We start from the raw sequence: 21,022 nt of genomic DNA on the forward strand, positions 1-21,022 counted from the left end.
ATCACCTTAAAATACCGCCAGCCTTAGACATGATCGAATCCGTCAACAGATATTTAGTAGTGCTTATTGCTAGTCCAGTTTGTAGATATTTTAATTTGTGAAAGTGAATGTATGACACGAAGCACGCTCCTGGACTAGACTACAAGGCTTGTTGATTACTTACCATTTCACGACTCTATTACATAAAAGGCATTTAAATGATAACTCTGCTATTTTCTTATTGGATATGCTTATGTAACACCAGTAATACATTAGCCCCGTAAAATATAGTCTGTACACAAGAAAACTGTATACAATTAACTAAAGGAATAGTCCTGTAATCTTCCTCTGTAAACTTGAGGAAATACAATAACATTTTATCATATCATATTTCTTATGAATGGATTGTATGCTGAAGGAAGGTTACCCAACGTTTGATTCCCAATGAGATCATGACATGCAATATTTCATTTCGTACTAAGTTGAACATTTTTGTTATTATTATTTAAATAATATTAAGATTAACACAATATCCTCAGCTTACGGCCCACCATTCAAATATTTTATGCTAAGTTCAGGGACCACTATTCGAATATTCGATAGATGGTAATAATCATGGAGGAAGTTTCATTTTCTACAAGTTGCACCGACAGAGATAGATTTTATGGCGACGATAGGATAGGAACGGGCTAGGAGTGGGAAGGAAGCGACCGTGGCCTTAACTAAGGTACAGCCGCAGTATTTATCTGGTGTGAAAATGAGAAACCACGGAAAACCTTCTTCAGGGCTGCGAACAGTGGGGTTCCAACCCACAATCTCTCGAATGCAAGCTCACAGCTCCTTGCCCCTAACCGCATGACCAACTCGCTCGGTGAGAGAGTTTCAGATATAGAAATTGTTCCTCGAACTATGTTACATAAATCGAAGGGAGGAATTATTGGGAAAATGAATCTTACTAAATCGAATTCAAACAATTTTGTTCTTGAAAAGAATGGACAGCGTAAAGTAATTGAAAGATGATGTTTCGCCCACATAACGCAATGTACCCAACTAGTAATTACCTAAGCTACTGTTTTATAACCATTGGAAAAGGTTTCTGAGATATGTTTTAATGTTGGTTGAATAAATTCAGTGCGGTATCGTGACGTTCCAATCAGGCAATGAAGCCATTGACTAAAGAGATAGATTCACGTCGCAGTGAACAAATACCGCGCACATATCACTCACTCTCTCCTTAGATAAGTTATTGAACATGGCAAAGTATAGACACTCATAAAATACGAGACATGAAGGGATTCCTCTCAGGATAACAGTGGGAGGGGATGACTGGCGAATCGTTGGGCGGAATTGTGAGACCATAAAGGATATCTGCCGAAATCCTCTTAACAATAGAAATTCGGGTCAGGCGAATATTATTTGTATGAATGGGTTTTATGATCACTTCTAATAGGACCACATGGACGGTTTTGGTGAAAGTGATATAATCTATACTAATATAAAAATAGAGAGCGCGAATTTTGTAAGCTTGTGTATATCTGCTTTGTAATCTCAGAAACTACTGGATCTATTCTAAAAATTATTTTCCTAGTAAATATACACTATCCGTGATGGACATGGCATGTATTTTATTTTCAAAACAATTCGACGGGGGATCAACCGGGGGATATGTAACAAGAATAGGATAATATAGGCGAAATATAGATTTTGTCGTACAACGACGAAATAAAGCTCATTTTAAGCCTGTTGACTCTTAAAAACTCCATAAGCCTTACGGGCCTGACAACCATGTTTTAAAGTCCTAAAACCAACCATTATGGAGATATTGGCACCACACTACCCCTGCTCTAAGAATAGGATTTAAAAAACTGCTGTAACCGTAGCAACGTCATCTGCAAGATTCTACAGCAGCGAGATTACGAATGTACGTTTGGGCATAGCTGCCAACCAAACTTGGTACACATTTGACTTACTATCTGGAAAAAATATACTGTTGTGTAAGACACTAATAGGGCTCCTTTGGACAGGGATGGATAGGGGATGAAGTATAAAAATAATACAAAACGATCTATATTAATGTAGAATCCATCGTTTTGGGGGTCGATGAGGTGAATAGTCACACTCCAAATGTAATTTAAGTCCAAGATCAGCCCCAATGGCACGATGCTGAGAAGAGGCGAAAAAGAATATGTCGAAACTGATCGAGATTACGGATGAAATTGTGTATGTTCCAGCATAGCTGTCAACCAAACTTGGTACACATACGACTTACTATCTGAAAAAAAAAAGTAAACGACTGCGCGGGCAAAAAATCCCTACCACCCAGATATTAATGTCGAATCCCCGAGAGTAACCATGACAGTCTGGATGCCGTATAGGTCACAGTTCAGCCCCTGTCGGAATGTCCAATAGGACTAAGATTATTGATGTATACGTATATGCTCAAGCGTACGTTTTTCATCAAGTCGTTGCAGTTTTATGACCGAGCTTGGCATGGTCTATCGTGTTGTGTTGAGTGGAATCAGCAGTACGGCAACGTAGTGAGTGCTTCAACACTTAGCCCGATAAGTTAAAATGGGAGGACTTGGGGAGCGTGATAAGAAAATCCGTGGTTCGCCTTACTTTCCGAGGGTCCGCGAATATTTGGGCGATACTTGGTTTGGTGCGCTTTAATGTACTTATGGATATAATGACTCATGTTTGTTCTGACACATAAGGCACGTATAATACACCGGGGCACATCGAACATTGTATGCAAAGAAGCTTAAAATGTCAGAAATAAATTCACCCTTAATACGGATGTGGGGAGAACCATGCGAGAGTTCGCGCACGGGTATGCAAGTAAATAATAACTTTTGTAATAAAGTGAAAATGAAAATCCACAGCCTGTTTCCGGCCATTCGACCGGGTCAGGAATGGAATGAATGAAGCCCTCATCTAGCGGCGAGAATATTAACCGTGCCGGCTGCCGAAGCCTGTCGCACTTCTCTGGGACAATGATTAATGATTGATAGATTAAATTAAATGATATTGGAGAGTGTTGCTGGAATGAAAGGCGACTGGGAAAACCGGAGTATCCGGAGAAAAACTGTCCCGCCTCCGCTTTGTCCAGCACAAATCTCACATGGAGTGACCGGGATTTGAACCACGGAACCCAGCGGTGAGAGGGTGGCGCGCTACCGCCTGAAACAGGGAGGCTTTTCTTTGTGATAATGTAACATATTTATTTTCAGTTTTATCTTAGTTAATCTATATCCGTGAGGTTCGTCCGTCTGTCGAAATTACTAAATGAATTAACGAATTAGTTTGGTCAGACAGGAGAACCTTTCTGAAAGAAACAGAAACGGACAATATGAACACACCTTGCGCCATTTAGACAAGGAAGGAGAATGTAAAACAATATTATTAAAATTGCTTTACTGGGCGAGTTGGCCGAGCGGTTAAGGGCGTGCAGCTGTGTGCTTGCATCCCGGAGGTAGTGGGTTCGAACCCCACTGTCCGCAGCCCTGAAGATGGTTTCCTCTGGTTACCCATTTTCACACCAGGCAAATGTAGGTTCTATACCTTAATTAAACCTACTGCCACTTCCTTCCCACTTCTAAGCCTTTCCTATCCCATCGTCGCCACCAGACCTATCTGTGACGGAGCGACGTAAAACGAGTAAAAATAATAATAAAAATAAAGGGTTGCTTTATTCTTATTTCTTAACCTGTTTACCTTCCAGGGTTGATTTTCCCTGCACTCAGGGAGGGATCCCACCTCTACCGCCTCAAGGGCAGTGTCTTGGAGCGTGAAGCATTGGGCCGGAGATACAAATGGGGAGAATGACCAGTACCTCACCCAGGCGGCCTCACCTCCTATGCTGAACAGGGGCCCCGTGAGGGTTGGGAAGATTGGAAGGGATAGACAAGGAAAAGGGGAGGAAGCGGCCGTGGCCTTAAGTTACGTGCCATCCCGGCATTTGCCTGGAGGCGAAGTTTGAAACCAAGGAATACCAGTTCAAGGATGGATGAGTTGGAAATCGAACCCACCTCTACTCATTTGACCTCTCGAGGCTGAGTGGACCCCGTTCCAGCCCTCATATCACTTTTCCATTTTCGTGGCAGAGCCGGGAATCGAACCCGGGCCTCCGGGGGTGGCAGCTAATCATACTAACCACTACACCACAGAGGGAAACTATTCTTATTTCTACCGTATTATACTACACGAATCCAGATTTATTGTTTTGTAAAATTGTTCCCAATTATTATTGAATGATAACTTCCATAATGATATACGACTTCAAATGAGTTACCTTCTAATGTCGCCACTCAACATGTCTGATATAACTGAAATAAAGAAAATTGCAGGCATTTTTGTATTAAATTCTACAACAACAACAACAACAACAACAACAACAACAACAACAATAATAATAATAATAATAATAATAATAATAATAATAATAATAATAATAATACATGTATGTTGAGTATTCAGCCCGAAGGCTGGTTTGATCCTCTATAGTTCCACCAACAGCTGTCACAGATAGCCTAGGTGTCACTGAAGAGGTATACTAGGGAAGTGAGGAGTGAGGTAGTTTCCCGTTGCTTTCCTCACTGAGCCAGAAGTTGCTACTGCATATCAGTCTGCCAAGCCCACTGAAATGCATGCACCAACCGACTCTATGAGCGATATTTTCACACCAATCATAGCAGGGACTGGCTGAATAAGGATTGGCATTACTCTCATCGCTCATACCTCAGTCACTTTCATATTGTCAAAGCCAAGAATGAGACTGAGACAGGTCAATGAAAGTAACAAATTTATTCTAGCCCATACCATAAGACATAGTGCACTTTAAATACTACATCTTGCCAGCAAAGGCAAATAGTAATAATAATAATAATAATAATAATAATAATAATAATAATAATAATAATAATAATAATAATAATAATAATAATAATCTAATAATAATAATAACTTTGACCTCAGCCACCGAGTGCAAGAATTTTGAATTGACGCCATCGAGCCTGTCTGCCCGTCAATTTTGACGTTTTACTCTACCAGATGGCATAATAAACCGGATCACCCGTGGGTGATTTGTGCCCGATTTTCAATTAAATTTGTCAGGTAAACACCAAATGTATCCTCCGAGATTCTATACATCCCGACATCGAGCCGCACGGAGTGTCGAATGGATTTCCTTCCACCCTAACAATTCGACTACCTTTCCCGGGTTTGAACCGGCGATATTAGGATCTCCTGATTCACAGAGGAAGCTATTAATTTAATGAATGCATGTGTCACAAATTTTATTAGACTTTTCAAAGCAGCAATACCACCATATAGAAATGATATATCAGTTGAACAGTGCATTATCCCGAGTACCAATAACACGACCTAGTTGACGACAAAATATCATTTAAATGAACATATCACATCAATCAAATAGTCTTAACAACTCACTGTCACTAGTAAAAATAGACACACAGGTGTTAAACATATGTACACTCCCACATATAAATGATCCGATATAAGCGACGAAATCAACAACACCTACTGTACACGTAAATACGGGATGTAATAACAGATTACTCTATAGATGACATAAATTCTCATTTTGTTAATAAATGTAAATTAATCACCTTTCCGGTATATAAAATAATATCCGTTTTTTCATGTTACCCGCTAAATCTGGACAAGTTTCTGAAGCTTAGAAAATAATGGGACAAGCCTGATCAACCGAAGCTTATGGTCGTCCTGTTCAGCCATTAAGCGGCATGATAATTCACTCGGGAAATGTTGAGGGTATTAATACTTGAAATGAGTAACCCCTGTATGTCAAAGTTTTCAGAATTATTGAATATCATACTGTTAGAGTAAATTTTAAGAATATTGGCCTCTTGCACCTACAATCTGAAGTTTTGTATTAATTGACTGAATACCTCCGACGTATCTAGCGGTGACAATAGACTTGCATAGTCCAGCCTTGTGTTTAATCTACAGAAATCTATAGAATTTTTAATTGACAAATAAATGTTCAGTATGCCTCTGTGGTGCAGTGGTTAGTGTGATTAGCTGCCACCCCCAGAGGTCCGGGTTCGATTCCCGGCTCTGCCACGAAATTTGAAAAGTGGTACGAGGGCTGGAACGGGGTCCATTCAGCCTCGGGAAGTCAATTGAGTAGAGGTGGGTTCGATTCCCACCTCAGCCATCCTGGAAGTGGTTTTCTGTGGTTTCCCACTTCTCCTCTAGGCAAATACCCGGATGGTACCTAACGTAAGGCCACGGCCGCTTCCTTCCCACTTCCTCGTCTATCCCTTCCAATCTCCCCACCCCCCCCCCCCACAAGGCCCCTGTTCAGCATAGCAGGTGAGGCCGCCTGGGCGAGGTACTGGTCATCCTCCACAGTTGTATCCCCCGATCCAGAGTCCGAAGCTCCAGGACACTGCCCTTGAGGCGGTAGAGGTGGGATCCCTCGCTGAGTCCGAGGGAAAAACCGAGCCTGAAGGATAAACAGATTACGATACGATACAAATAAATGCTCAACAAGTACAGAAATATACTGCGTAACACAATATAAACCAATAATAAGTGAGGAATTATAATTTATACTGAATTAGTTATTGAAGTTAGCAAAGGATGGTGGTCTAACGAATACGTATATGTTTAAATACAATCATTTTTTACACGTCCCTTACCACAACACTTTTGGGTTCAAGAAATATGTCAAAAACCGTTCATATAAATTTAGTACACAGCTGAAATAAAGCTTTTCACGAAGTGCTTTGAGAATGAGAAATTGAGAATTTAATTAATTGTGGACGGGGCTTGAAATATTGATTTTATGCTATGCTTTTATATCTCTTGTTGCGGTGAATACACAAATGTGTACAGATAAATTTAGTGCTGATAGAAAGTTTACCCCTGGACACATATTTGAGATAAATTCACAAGTATTTTCAGAGAGGTCGAATCATGAAACAGTTTCAGCAGTATTCAGCAGTGAAGGTAGGAGAGAAGAAATCACTGCAACTGTTTAGCCATGTGTTAAGGATGGGCAATGAAAGGGCATTCAAACTCAAAAAGGACAATGGGTTGAGACCGGAACTGGAGGCATGTATTGAGAAATATCGAGAAACTGTGTACCAGATGTGGTGAAATACTCGGCGAGTATAGAAATGCGTACCGAAATTAGCTGAACTACCCCAACGTTTTACATACCCGCGGACATATACAAGTTAATCACTGGGAATGATCTGTGGGAACAATATAATTTATTATTATTATGTTTGGAAGCAGAGCCTCCGTGGCTCAAGCGGCAGTGCGCCGGTCTCTCGCCGTTGGGTTCCTTGGTTCAAATCCTGGTCTCTTCATGTGAGACTTATGTTGGACAAAGCGGATGTGGAACAGATTTTTCTCCGAGAACTCTGATTTTCCATGTCATATTTAATTCCAGCAACACTCTCCAATACCACTTCATTCCATCTGTCAGTCATTAATCATTGATTCTGAGGAGTACGACAGGCTTCGGCAGTCGGCACAATCCTCGACGCTAGATGGGGCTTCATTCATTCCATTCATGACGCGGTCGACTGACTGGAAACATGCTTGTGAATTTTCGTTTTTATATGCGGACACGATGTGTAATTAATTTCATTATCAGTATCAATATCCAGCCAAAAGAATCGCATTGATTTACCTTAGTACATTGAAGGCATCAACAATTATATTCACACGGTGCTCAGTATATGCACACTCCGTCAAAGCAGGTGGTTCCTTGAGATAGCATTCAACTCTGCAACTATGTGTGAGCACAGCATGTATCAGCAAGAATGAGGTTTGATGAGATGAGATTGGTGGGATATTGTGAATATCTCAAATATCGAGAAAATTCTGATCGAAAAGAAGGGAGTAACTCCACATCATGAGAGAAACTAAGAACGGACCCCGTCATGTCTCCGTAATATATTCAAAGTTATTTAGTTTTATGGTAGTATCCTGTGCACTTCACAACCATCATTACGAGAATAAGAGAAGAAATGCTTCAGCATTCCTAATTATCAGGTAAACGAGAATGTAATCATAACTGACCAGTCTTTCAGTCTAAAACAACAACAACAGGCGTCATGTTCGTACATTGCAGGATAGCTCTTTCATTTGTAGAGCATATTCACCAGTAAGCATGAATGGTTAGACATGATTCATTGAAGTTAAACATACTAGCAAACTATCCCTGCTATACATTGCTACGACCTTGGTTTAGCTTCAGTAAGTAAACTCGTATCGTCATCTCGAAGTATTGCAGCTCTTTATAAGAACACCCCCAATGGAAGTGAGATGCATGTATTATTTTAACCTCATACCAACCTTCCTGACATTCTTAAATCACTGGTAGTAACGGGCCGGGCCTGCGTTACGCTACTGAGGCGGACTCATAATCGGTAATAGCCTATATAAAAAATCATGCTAATCGAGAGACTAATAAATACATCCTTTGACAGTTTGCTTAGGCTTTTATTCCATTACCACATAGCGGCAGGCTTCCTGTACTTATAGTTCCCCTTCAGTCGATTTTTGAACGTGTTTATGTTATAATTATGTTTTGTGTGTTTCTGTTGTATGTTATAGTTGTGCATAATGAGTTATGGTCGTAATTCTTACTAAAATTTTATATGCCGAATTTATTTTCATATTAACACAACTATTTTTAACGAACTGTGAATTATACTGTATAAAACTGCATTTCAGTCCAATAATATTTTATTAAAGGAGGCTCTTAACTTGGAGAGAATTTTTTCTTTCTGATTCGTTATCGTGCGAATAACATTCGATCGAACAATCAGCGCTGGTCATTGTGATGTCCATCTCGTATACTCGGAGAGCTCATCCACTTGCTCTTCTGATCATTGATGTGTAAACGGTATCTTTTGTCTGTCGTAAATAGCCTCCCTTTGTTTACTTCCAGCGAACTGATCAACTTTGCAATACAGAATTTCTGATCAACAGCGGTATCAATACTTAAGTGTAAGCCGAAGTGGTAAGCTGCTGTTTCTATCTTATACTATGTAATAGTCCATTCGTAACGTGGTTCCATTTAGAAGCAATTCCTGCATTATGCATAAAAATCATAAGTCAATAAAAACATCTTCGACTCTGAATATTTTGACCTTTGTCCACAGTCCTTAACCTTTTACGAAAATATGTGCATAATTTGTGAAATGATAATGTTATTTATATCATTAGGTACTGTTTGGTTCTTTACATCTCCATGATACTCGCTCAGTGTCCCTCCTAGAAATACCTGTCCACCGAACAACCACATACCATCGATCATTTACTATCACCGCTTCGGGATGGTGGAATGCTCTTCCCAAAGACATCAAGGATGCTGCATCAAAAAGTATATTTAAAACCTCCTACCAGCAGTTCCTCGTTAAGTGCTTCCAGCAAGGTACAGTACCTGTATGAGTGGAACGAGTGATTGTGTGTGAAAATGATATGAGATTATTGCACAATAAAATAAATATTGGTTTAATATAATAATTTAAATTAAATTAAAAACATCCACATTGTATTTACGAAGTAGAAGTAGTCTAAAAATAGCTTAGTAGTAAGTACAGTATTTAACTTAGATCTAGTCTTGCAAGGATACAAATAGTTAAATTTTCATTTAGTATTTTTATTAAGCTTACTAGTATTTTTACATTCTTATTTCTTTTGTTGTGTATTGATTTTTTTCCTCAAACCTGTATTAAGTAGGCAGTTACTTTTTCTTTCATTCTTCTTTGCATGTATATATTCATATTTTTGTCTTAAATATTAGTGTTATTTGTAGTTCTTAGTATTTTAAGTTAATGTCATTGTATGGAATAATAATAATAATAATAATAATAATAATAATAATAATAATAATATGTGTGTGGTTAAGTGTAAGAAAGGGCCAAGAGCCCTAACTTCGCCACAGAAAATAAAGGCTTTGTCTATCTTATCTATCTAGATATCCAAAACATTTCCTATCCGCGCACACATATTTTAACAACTCAGTATTGCACAAGGGAAAAGAACGCATTATAATGTACCAGATTTCAGTTGCCTGGAACTTTTTCTTGATGGATGCAGTTTCCTCCCTCTCTCTTGGCACAGAACATGACAAAATGTAGCTTCCTCCGGTCTCATTTATGGCAGTGGCAGTATGAAAGCTCCTGAGGTATGGGTGGGACTAAGTGAAGACTTTCGGAGCACAACTAATGAAAACGTGTTATTCAGAGGCTTAATGGTGCTCAGCAGCACTTTATGCCTGAGTGAGGAAAGCAAAGGCAAACTAAGTTCTCGGCTTGCCTGGTTTACCTCATTATGGTGTCATGATCGTTTTTTTGTGGTTTCTTTATAACTATATATAACTGCGGTGCTATTTGAGGATCCAAGATACTTCCGAGCTGATGACTTGACACAAAGGGATTTCAGTCGAGTTGTATCAATATAAAAAATGTTACAGGGATCTATGGAAAAGGATATTCATCAGTGGAAATGGAAAATGTTACACTCAGACGAAGTGGGTAGAACAGGTAAAAGAAAAAGAATGCCGTACGTAAAGAGTCATTTATTATTTAAAAATTCTCTGCTGCTTAGTCACAAGTTGAGGAGTGTATTATCTAACCAGGTCGCTTATTTTCCAAGGCAGTTGGTGGAAATGGATGTCACTTTCCAGAGTGATAATTCTGCACATAAAACTATCTGACTGAAAGTGGTAAAACACTTGGCATTTTTGTAAAGTGGATTCAGGTAACAATAACTCATTATGGGCAGGTGGTAGTGCTGTGTCAGTACAAAGAATGTTTATAGACTGAATCCAGGGACACTCGTGTACTTGCAGACCTTACACAGTACTACGCAGATGGACAATTTTTAGTATAATAACTCTATGGCCTCAACTATCTTACGCCAGCACCTCAACTTGACACCATTTTAGCTATCTGCGAGTAAATTTCGAAGGATCTTGTTACTACTCCAGATGATAGAGAATCTAGAACTCCATTGAGTGGCCTACTGATGAGTTTTGAAGAAACGTTATTGTGTAAACACCGAATGCATCGCATCCAACATCGTATGATACTGTATTTATTGCCTAATATACTTCATTCTTCCCTTAAAATATTCATCACCCTCCTCTAGGTTTGGATCAGTGTTTTTGAAATCCGGGGTTTGACACTAGATATGAAGGAAAACCTATGTCAATAATTACTAATTTAACGAATACACTAAAATCGTCTCTTTAATGTAATGTACGTTTACTATCCAGAAAGCTCAGAAACAAGCTGAACTTAGGAATATTTTCGGATATTTTAGATGCAACTATTGGATATCTAGGAAATTAATAATTTCTTCCATAGTGGCTTTTTAAACGTAATGTCCATATGTTGCACAATTTCCATTTCCAACTTCCTAGGTGTTTTTGGTTTCCTGGTACAGCACGGTTGCAACCACTTCCACTTGCACTCATAACATATGTATGACCTTCGAACTGGAGAAAGTTTTTCTGGAGAAGAGAGTGTTCGAAATGATGGATCATTTCATTCTTTACATGATATTATTCGGAGTCTTTACAACTACGGACTCCTGTTCTTGACATGAGAACGGGCTTACGCATCCAAATTTCAGACATGTCATGCGCGTGTGCCTAGTTGCCTGGGGTTTGACTGGCCAACATATTGTTAATCTCTAGTAGACACCTTATTACTGATCCTCTGATGGAGCTACAACGCTTAATGAAGACTGCAAAATCGTGTGGATGGAGACTGGAAACCAGAGTGACTATGAAATGGTTACATCCAAGTTAACCTCACAGGTTTCTCAGGTTCCCATCCGGAATATTCTTATTCGAATTCATAGATGAAATGACTAACTAAACGTACGGATATCCCCAACTGAACACAATAATGCCATATTGCTATGTTTAGACATGAGTATCGATACGAAATGAGGAAAAGTGAAAATTGAATTGTTTGCCAGTATGTGGAAGAAAAAGCCCATCTTCAGTGTAATTTCAGAAAACCAAATAGGTCTAAACTCAAGTGCCATTATCTGGACGTCAATGAGTTAGGGTAGTAGGGCCGAAGTAGCTTTGGTTAAGCAAAATAACGTCTCGTCATTATGCAGAAGATAGGTAAGCATTGCTGTCACCCTTCAGGTTCATGAACCGAATTAAATCTTCAACCAGAATATTGTTCACCCTCTCTCAGCTACAATCGGAATACAAGTCTTGAAAGGTTTAACGACAGTGGATTAGTCCATATGATTCTGGATCTATCTGCCATAAAAGAATTGTTGGAGCCTCATGTAATGGTAATCTTCACAGCAGGTAGTAATCTTTGTGACCAGGGCATGGTCCTAAGGGTATATTTATTAGTTTTGTTTTAATTGCTTCCTTGAATTCAAGGCTGCCTCTTGACAAAGCTTGCCAAAGGAGTTAAAAAATAGCATGCATACAAACAATAAGTCATCTAGAACAACACTAACAATGGATATAAACGGAAGGGTGAAGTGTGAAAACAGTAAAAAGGTTCATAATTAGGTCTGTGAGAGATACATAGACATTTATCCTATTCTACTGGATTTGGGCGGAATGGGCCTTCGCTTCGCCTTGCCTGTTGTACTCCATCAGCCTGTTTACGCTCAGACCCGCACAACACAAAAGCTCTTACCATACTGCGACTGAACAAACTTCATGCATATCCCGTCGCCTCGTACGAAAGAAGAAAGAGTGAAGCTTTTTTAATACGGTGTTACGAAAATATAATGAAGGTGAAATGGTACATTGGATCACATTATTAAGATAAACTGAATCGTGCTAGTGGCAGGACAAAGAAAAATTTGACCAAAACAACGGATAAGTTAACAGTACACAAATATTGATGCGTTACTCAGTTTTGTTTTTGAAGTAGTCTATGTGTAGTGGATAAGAACCACAGGGTATCATAGGTATAAAAATGTCGGGTTAGAGCAGCTGTAGAATCCAGTAGTACGCAGAAAAGAAAAGGTTAGCGGGAGATAGCGAGGCGCGTAGAGCTGCATTAAGTAAGTATGGACTGATAACCCAAACAAGAACAAAATTCATTTTAAACTCTAATAGAGGTAAACACATACATTGCTGTTATGTATGTTGAGTTAAACTTATTAAGAAACGTATCGTCACTGAGTCATGGATTAAACTGACCAATTTTCTGCTCCAATCAAACAGGAATCAAATGAACGTATAGATACTCAGGCACTTAAATATGAAAATGTAGAATAAACTTCTTCAGAAAAATAAATTCGCAAACCCCAGTCGTAGACCGAAATTGAACCCAAGCGCAATCTGTAACCAAGGCTGACTTGTACTTTAATGTCTCTAAAATGCATTTTTCTATAAAATACTGTCCCCAATAAAGAAGACATTTAGAAAAAATTACCACAAGCGGAATTGTTCGGTTGCTTTACATTAAATTGTGGTACTTATGATTACACTACATTAAGTATTAACTACTAACTGCTGTATATTATCCTCATAATGAAATATTAAAACCATCTGTAGATTTATGCTATTTGGTTCTGGCTATCATATTCACTGTGTTAAACAGTTTAATAAAAGTCACTTTGAACAGATTTCTTATTTTTGTTCGTGTCTTTCCTCGCCCTTTTCCCAATTTATTGAGTTGCCAAGCGAAGTGATTTTGGATCCTTCCTGGCCTCAATCTTGAATGCATTCGCAATTGTGTGTTTCCCCAAGCCAGAGGAATTTGTTATTCAAGTTAAGACCCAGATCCATCCTGGAATTGAATCCCAGGGCAATGTGAACCAAGGCCAGTACGATGAATATTCATGAAGGAGCCGGACCTTTCCCAGGAAATAACGTAATGCCACCGAAAATGGAAGCACTCAAAAGAGTGTCCATAAACATAATCATACTGAATTACTATATTCTACAGGAATGTGTGATGTGATTTTCGGTACAACTAACAGAGACTCAAGACTTACCTGAAGAGGCGTTGTGGGTTCAGGATTCGCCCTCTCATGTATTGGGCAAAGTTGAGCTAGACACATAATAGCCTCGTTACAGAACTTGAGACCCATCACCTCTTCATCTTCACGACCGTAGCGGAATGTCAGAGTCACCTGACCAAAAACCTGAAGAGAAACGTAACCATGAGTGACTTCATTGAAATGCAATACATATGGCAAGTAGCTACATCGTAATAGGGAAAAAAACAGGAAAATTAACTAAAAAGATTAAATAGCACTTTCATCCCAGTTACTAGTGGTGGGTAAAACAAGATTTGAACTCAAATATATTGATCGACTTGTTGTTTTGACAGTTTATGAAGCAAGTACCTTAAGATGAAAGAACACTTCTCATAGTGATTTTAACGTACCGAGTGGCTCCGGCCATACAGCCAAACTTTCCACTCGGGAGACAAGTGGGTTCGAACCCCAATGTTGGCTGTCCTGAGAATGTTCTTCGGTGGTTTCCCATTTTCACTTCCAGGGAAGAACCCTATGTATCTGTATGTCAAGAAACTCTCCGATCAGCCAAATTTATATTGAATTACTTCGTTCTTAAATGTTTGACATTCTTCCAGTGACCTTAAAATAAGGTTTTATCCCAGCATTCTTTTGTACAGTGTACGAAAAATTCGTAAAGAGGATATCTCTCATGATAGCCACTGCTCTGGCATGAGTCCACGGTAAGATTCCTCAAACTTCTAGACCAATGCTGAACTGACTTGACTGCTATAACGGACGGTCACCGATATTTGATGCGAAAATAATCGTATTAAATGATCAGCTACATATTATTAAAAAGGAAAAGACTCAGAAAGGAGAATAGCTTTACTGTACAGGATCTGAATAGTACGTCCAAAACATACCTTTTCCTGAGACACAAAACATTCTAACATTGAAAGATAATTAACTTGTGTTACAAAAGGATTTTCCATAGTACATGTTTGTACCAAAATTTTCCCGTATTAATTCTCGTTATTTTTGCCACGTATGCATAATTCTCACTCGGTATGTCATATCGTATGCATGTATTGATTAAATAAATTATGAAAGAAGGTATTAAGTTGTTTCGGCTTCATTATTCAACTTCATGTCCAATAATGCTGCTGAATCTAAGATTTCAATTGATATTACATATTTTTTTGGCATTAATTGCTCAACATTCTTACCTTACGGTCTTGTAGATACTCAGGATCCACCAGAACAACTCCTTGTACCTTGTCGATTTTATTTGCGGAGATGACTAGATCTCTACTGCTCAGGTAGAGAGTCAATTTATTGTTAGGAGCTGATTTCTTGAAAACTCTGAAATAATAAGAAACAATTATGGATTACAACACTTCCTTCTTTATGTAAAAAGTGAATCAAAGCTTTTAATTTTCATTTGCCATAGATTTTTAAGATAAGCCTTAAAACAGAAAATACTTTGTCATGCTCGCTGTCTAATTTAGGTAGTCAGACACAGTTCATAAACTGCAATCCACCACGTGGCATTTCATCCGTAAAAACCTTAACTGGACTGGAAGGTAAAACTATTAAAATTATTATAAGACGTAATATCCACCACATAACGAAATATCGAGAAGGAAACAAAGACGTTGCAGTCAGAAAATCTGAACAACATTTCTCACACCGGGAAGAGTTGTAAGTCCAATATCAATTTCAAAAAGCTTCTTTGTATATTTACAAACCTTATATAAGTGAAAGAACAGTTCCCGAAAACACTCTTCTAAAATCAGTGTACAGTACATTATTCAGTCACCACTGATCCGCATTTAGGGCTGTCGCTTAGGTGGGAGATTTCCTGCCAGTTGTTTACCTAGCTTCTCAAATAATTTCAAAGAAATTTTGAACATCTTCATGGATTAATTATTCCAATCCCTAATTCCTCTTGCTATAAATAAGCTTATACCGCATTTTGTCCTCTAGAATTCCATCGTTATCTCCATATTTTTCGGTCTTCACTACTTTTAAAATCTCCTTATTATTATACTAATATTATTTCCAGCTTTCTCTCCTCTGATTGCTTGAAACATTCCACTTGGTCGAGCTGTTCGACAGCTTACTTCCAAGTCTTCCCAGCCCGAAGTTCACAATATTTTTGTAACACTACTGTTTTGTCGGAAATCACTCAGAACAAATCGTGCTGCTTTCCTTAGGATTATTTCCGATTTTCATATTAGTTAATGTATATCGGCATAGCGTTGATATATATAAGCGATTCCATTATTTTCAAAATAAAATAAAATTTGAAAATAATTTAAATGAATAATTCAAAATAAAATTTGAAATGCAGTGATTCGCTTTTATGTATCAATGTTATACGTACATACATGAACTGTTCTCAAAATCTCATTACCATTAAATAATATTAACACTGGCCACAACCTAAATATTTTACGACACAGTGTAGAGATAGTGGCGGATCTGAAACCTTCCCCTCGAGGTAGTTTTGAAAGACTAAGATTTTAATCAGTATCTGCCATTACCTTGAGCTGGTGGACCTCTCGAAGATGGACGAGGCGCCTCCACCTCCTTTACTAACACACACTCTGTAGACTGGAGCGATCACAAAGATAACCTGGTCCAAAAATATGCCAGCTTTTATACACCAGGGGAAAGTTCCAGAAAACTCTGGGCTAAGGCCCGACACACCCCCAATTCTTATTGGATAAACAAATAAATACCAGAAAATTGATTGGATGAAAAATAAATATACAAAATTTCCAATTGGCCAACATCTTAAGTTGGCAGGAAGAGACAGAAGTGTTGTAAACTTTAACATGTAGTTTAGAAAACCTTAACATACAAACTTACTCTACAATTTAAATAGTTCATCTTCACACCAGGGGGCATAACATAAGTTTATAGTAGTGACATCTGTTGAGAAATTTTCAAACTTCTTGTGCTAGTTGTTGCAAGTTTAAAATTTTAGATGGCATTCTCCAATTTACAGAAAAAATTTCATGATGTTCTGTATTGAAATGTATCACAATTAAATTGAAATAACAAATAACGTAGTTCAACCTATTCAATACGTTAAGTCGCTTCATAGGCTACTGGTGCAGTGGTGTTTGAAGCTTTCTCGTTTGAAACCGCATGCAGGTACAAATATAATATAGTTAGGTGGCTTATTTCTATATTTTCTGTTTGGTTTATAGGTACACAAACAATAACATTCAGCACCAGTTATTATAGTCTCTCACGCAATGAAAATACGTGGAATTATTGACTGCAATATTTTACGTACCTTAACGAAGCAACAACGATCTACCATCTTGTGCTGAACATGTAGTAAATATCTACATCTAAGTACATGATCTGACGTATGAAAATTCTTATGTTTAAACTTAATAGCTTTTCTTTTCATTTAAAGGCTATTGTTGCCGGTACCATTAATATCTATTGCTTCTTCTGGTGTATCCTTGTATTTGTATTGTGTCCCATAGACTAATAGGTAAACGTTAAATCCACTGATTATATAATCAATGAGTTTGTTTACTTATGATATTTCAAGTATTTTACTACCGACAATAATACCAGATTTAAGCAGTGAGGTAGACCACCTACTCACATTATACCCCAATTAGAATCTCAACCACATGCACACACCCAATCACTTTCATATTGTCAAAACATGAAATCAGCTTGAGAGGGATGAATGAACGTAACAAACTTACTGTGACCCATGCTAAAATGCATACTTCACTATAAGCACTATGTGCCTCCAGAGACCAATAACGGCATCATATTATTATTATTATTATTATTATTATTAGTAGTAGTAGTAGTAGTAGTAGCGAATCCTCCCAGTATTGGAAGACGTGAAGCAAATAAGTCAATCAGTTCTCCTATGGGTTTTTGTTGTAGTTCGAATAGTACTTCGTACTTTCTGAGAAGGCTTGTTAACGTTCTGCCGACCACTTTGGTCTGTACTGTTTCGGTAGTGGTTGCTCAGATGTAACTTCCCAATTGCTTACTTTGTGTCTAAAGATATCTCTTTCTTGTATTTGCGTTCCCTGTCGATTTGTGCATTGAAATCACCGAGTGGAATTTTCACATCATCTTTTGGGATTTTGGCCATCTCTGTTTCAAGTTCTTCCCAGAATATTTCCGTTTTTCCTGGCTCTTCTCTATTGTCGTCTTTTGTTTGTGCATGGTCACTAATAAAGGTGTAGCTTTTGTTGTTGGTCTATTGTTCATGGGATTCACCTCTTTTACTGATTCTATTTTTTTCTATCTACAATGAAGGCCTTTTGCAAATTTTCTTGTTTGTTCCACCTTTGAAGATTGTGTAATTATTGTAGTCTATCGTTTCTGAGTCTGTGAAAGGTGTTTCTTGCAGGGCCAGAATTTAGATTTTCTGCTTCGTGAGTTCTGTTGTGAGATTGTATAGTGTTCCTATTTGAATCAGTTTCTGATTTTTGAAAGTGCCAATGTAAGTGTATGAATTCAGTGGAATTTTACCAGAGCACCCCGACTTGCTCTCTCGTAGAAATCCAAGCTCCCCACAATCCGAATGCCACCGGGCAAGTTGGCCGTGCGCGTAGAGGCACGCGGCTGTGAGCTTGCAACCGGGAGATAGTAGGTTCGAATCCCACTGTCGGCAGCCCTGAAAATGGTTTTCCGTGGTTTCCCATTTTCACACCAGGAAAATGCTGGGGCTGTACCTTAATTAAGGCCACGGACGCTTCCTTCCAACTCCTAGGCCTTTCCTATCCCATCGTCGCCATAAGACCTATCTGTGTCGGTGCGACGTAAAGCCCATAGCAAAACAAAAAAATCCCAATGCCTAGTTTCCACTTTACCGAGGGTGGATCGTCCACCTGGGGTTATATTGTCTTTACATATACGAGTTATGACTGCTTGTAATCAAACTTCCAGCTTTCGATATTTGCGTAGAATCAGGGACTGTTAGTTCCTGGAGCATGTTTACTGCCACACCTCCGGTGACCAGACGTTACGTATGTGCCACTGGGTACAAGTCAGACGCGAAGTACCTTTGAAAGAAACCTAGGTGGCTGAAATGGCGTAAGGCTTTTAGTGCCGGGAGTGTCCGAGGACAAGTTCGGCTCGCCAGATGCAGGTCTTTCGATTTGACACCCGTAGGCGACCTGCACGTCGTGATGAGGATGAAATAATGGTTAAGACGACATATACACCCAGCCCCCGTGCCAGCGAAATTAACCAATTAAGGTTAAAATTCCCGACCCTGCCGGGAATCTACCCGAGAGCCCTGTGCCCAAAATGCCAGCTCGCTAACCACTTAGCCATTGAGCCGGACCTAGGAAGGACTGAATGCGGGGAAAAGAATACGAGACTGGAGCATGTGGATCACTTCACGTACTTAGGATATATAATCTCCCAGGACGGTAGCATGTTCAGTGAAATTGAGTGAAGGAGTAGCAAATCTAATGCTGTGCGCTATCAACTGTACAATGTAAGAAAGAAGTGAGTACTCGGACGAAAGTATCTTTACACCAGTCTATTTTCTCATCAAATTTGCTGTATGACCGTAAAAGCTCGGTACATTCAAAACATCATATTCATAAGTTACAAGTAATAGTTGTGAAAGTCGCGAGAATAATGCTGGTACAAACAGATGGGTGCAATGACAGAAAGTTAAACGAAATGACGAAATAAAAGCTGAGAATTTCTATATGGATGGTGTTGAGCATATAAACCAGCTTTGGTGGTGGGGTCATGTGAGGCGAATGGAGGAGGATAGATTATCTAGGAATACAATGCATTCTTCCATTTAAGGTAAAGGAAGTATATCAAGGCATAAAGGCTTAGAATCAGTCTTCGATTAATTATAATACTATATAACTAAAGATAGTTGTAAACAGATGCTGTTTGAGGCATTTAGTTCATTCACGGAGAACTGCAGACAGGTTGGCCAAATTGCTCATTTCAAGGCTGGAGTAGCGAACGAGAATGGCTCCGTTCGCGAGCAGTCAACGTCACAGCCGGGTTACTGGCCCGCCGTCGCACGTTCACAGCAGGAATGTGGCCTTATAAAGGGGTTAGGGTGTATTGGTCTCTCTCTAATGGCACTAGTATACCCTAGACTACTAGCTCAGAGCATTCGCCCTCCAGAGAATTCTGGAGACTTCCTCTTTCCGGAAGTATCTGGAGAAGCTAGGCCCCAATAGTTAAGGCATACCGGATGATATGTGTGTGTACTGCTGTGGAGTACCGAATACATGTGTGTACTGCTGGGGAGTTGTGTTTGGCACCGTCTTGAGTTCAGTCTCTGTCTGCTGCCTGTAATCGTCGTGACACTGTGGAAGAGCACCGTGTGTAATCGAACGACTATTTCTGAGTGTACGGCCGTCGAACGAGATCATTCTGGTCTTGTAAATACGAATTTTCAAGCCATTTAGCTGCAGTTTGCCAATAAGATCAAGTCTTCGCATGGTACATAATATAGAGTACTGCATTTCTATGCCAACCGTATGTATCCCAACCATTTTATGATACCTTTTAATAAATAGTCCAAGTATAACATAAACAAAAGAAGTGAAACATTACTACTACCTTGCATTAACCCTGCAACTACATTGAACCAAGAACTATACGAACGATTCTCACAGCAGACCGGTTGTCAGCGTAAATCCCTTTGAGTGCCCGTAATAAGTTACCTCTTATTCCATAATCCCCTAATATGGTTGGTGTATATTCCCTATAAACTCCACCATATGTTTTCTCACGATCTAAGAAATATAAATATAACACTTTATTCTTCTCACAGCATTTCTTAGTTACCTGAGACATATTGAAAATCAGTTTCTGACAGCCTGTTTCTGTAATTGTTCCGAGGTATCTGTGGAACAGCAGAGGTGAAAGAAGGTGCGGGGGTGAACGGGCCTCAAAATACGAAATTAAAGTTAAGATAAAATTTAACAAGGTTATATTTTCTTTTCAAAATCAAGAAATAACAAGCATGGCAGGTACAGAGTAGCAAGGCAACAAAGTACGATTACAGTATTTACAGGATTTGTGCTTCGAGCCCCGAACT

The 21,022-nt window shown here is 38.9% G+C and overlaps 1 protein-coding gene across 1 annotated transcript in view; it reads right to left on the bottom strand.

Annotated features, from left to right (window-relative positions):
* Positions 1-21,022, bottom strand: part of LOC136876547 (phosrestin-2) — a 230,598-nt gene that overhangs the window by 18,788 nt on the left and 190,788 nt on the right. Inside the window, exons 3-4 of the mRNA XM_067150587.2 lie at positions 15,171-15,306; positions 13,978-14,127 (exon numbers count right to left, since the gene is read on the bottom strand). Of these exons, the coding sequence (XP_067006688.2) occupies positions 13,978-14,127; positions 15,171-15,306 (286 nt within the window). The remainder of the gene's footprint in view (positions 1-13,977; positions 14,128-15,170; positions 15,307-21,022) is intronic.

The sequence above is a fragment of the Anabrus simplex genome, chromosome 1, assembly GCF_040414725.1.
Source record: "Anabrus simplex isolate iqAnaSimp1 chromosome 1, ASM4041472v1, whole genome shotgun sequence".
In the NCBI taxonomy this organism is placed as follows: domain Eukaryota; kingdom Metazoa; phylum Arthropoda; class Insecta; order Orthoptera; family Tettigoniidae; genus Anabrus; species Anabrus simplex.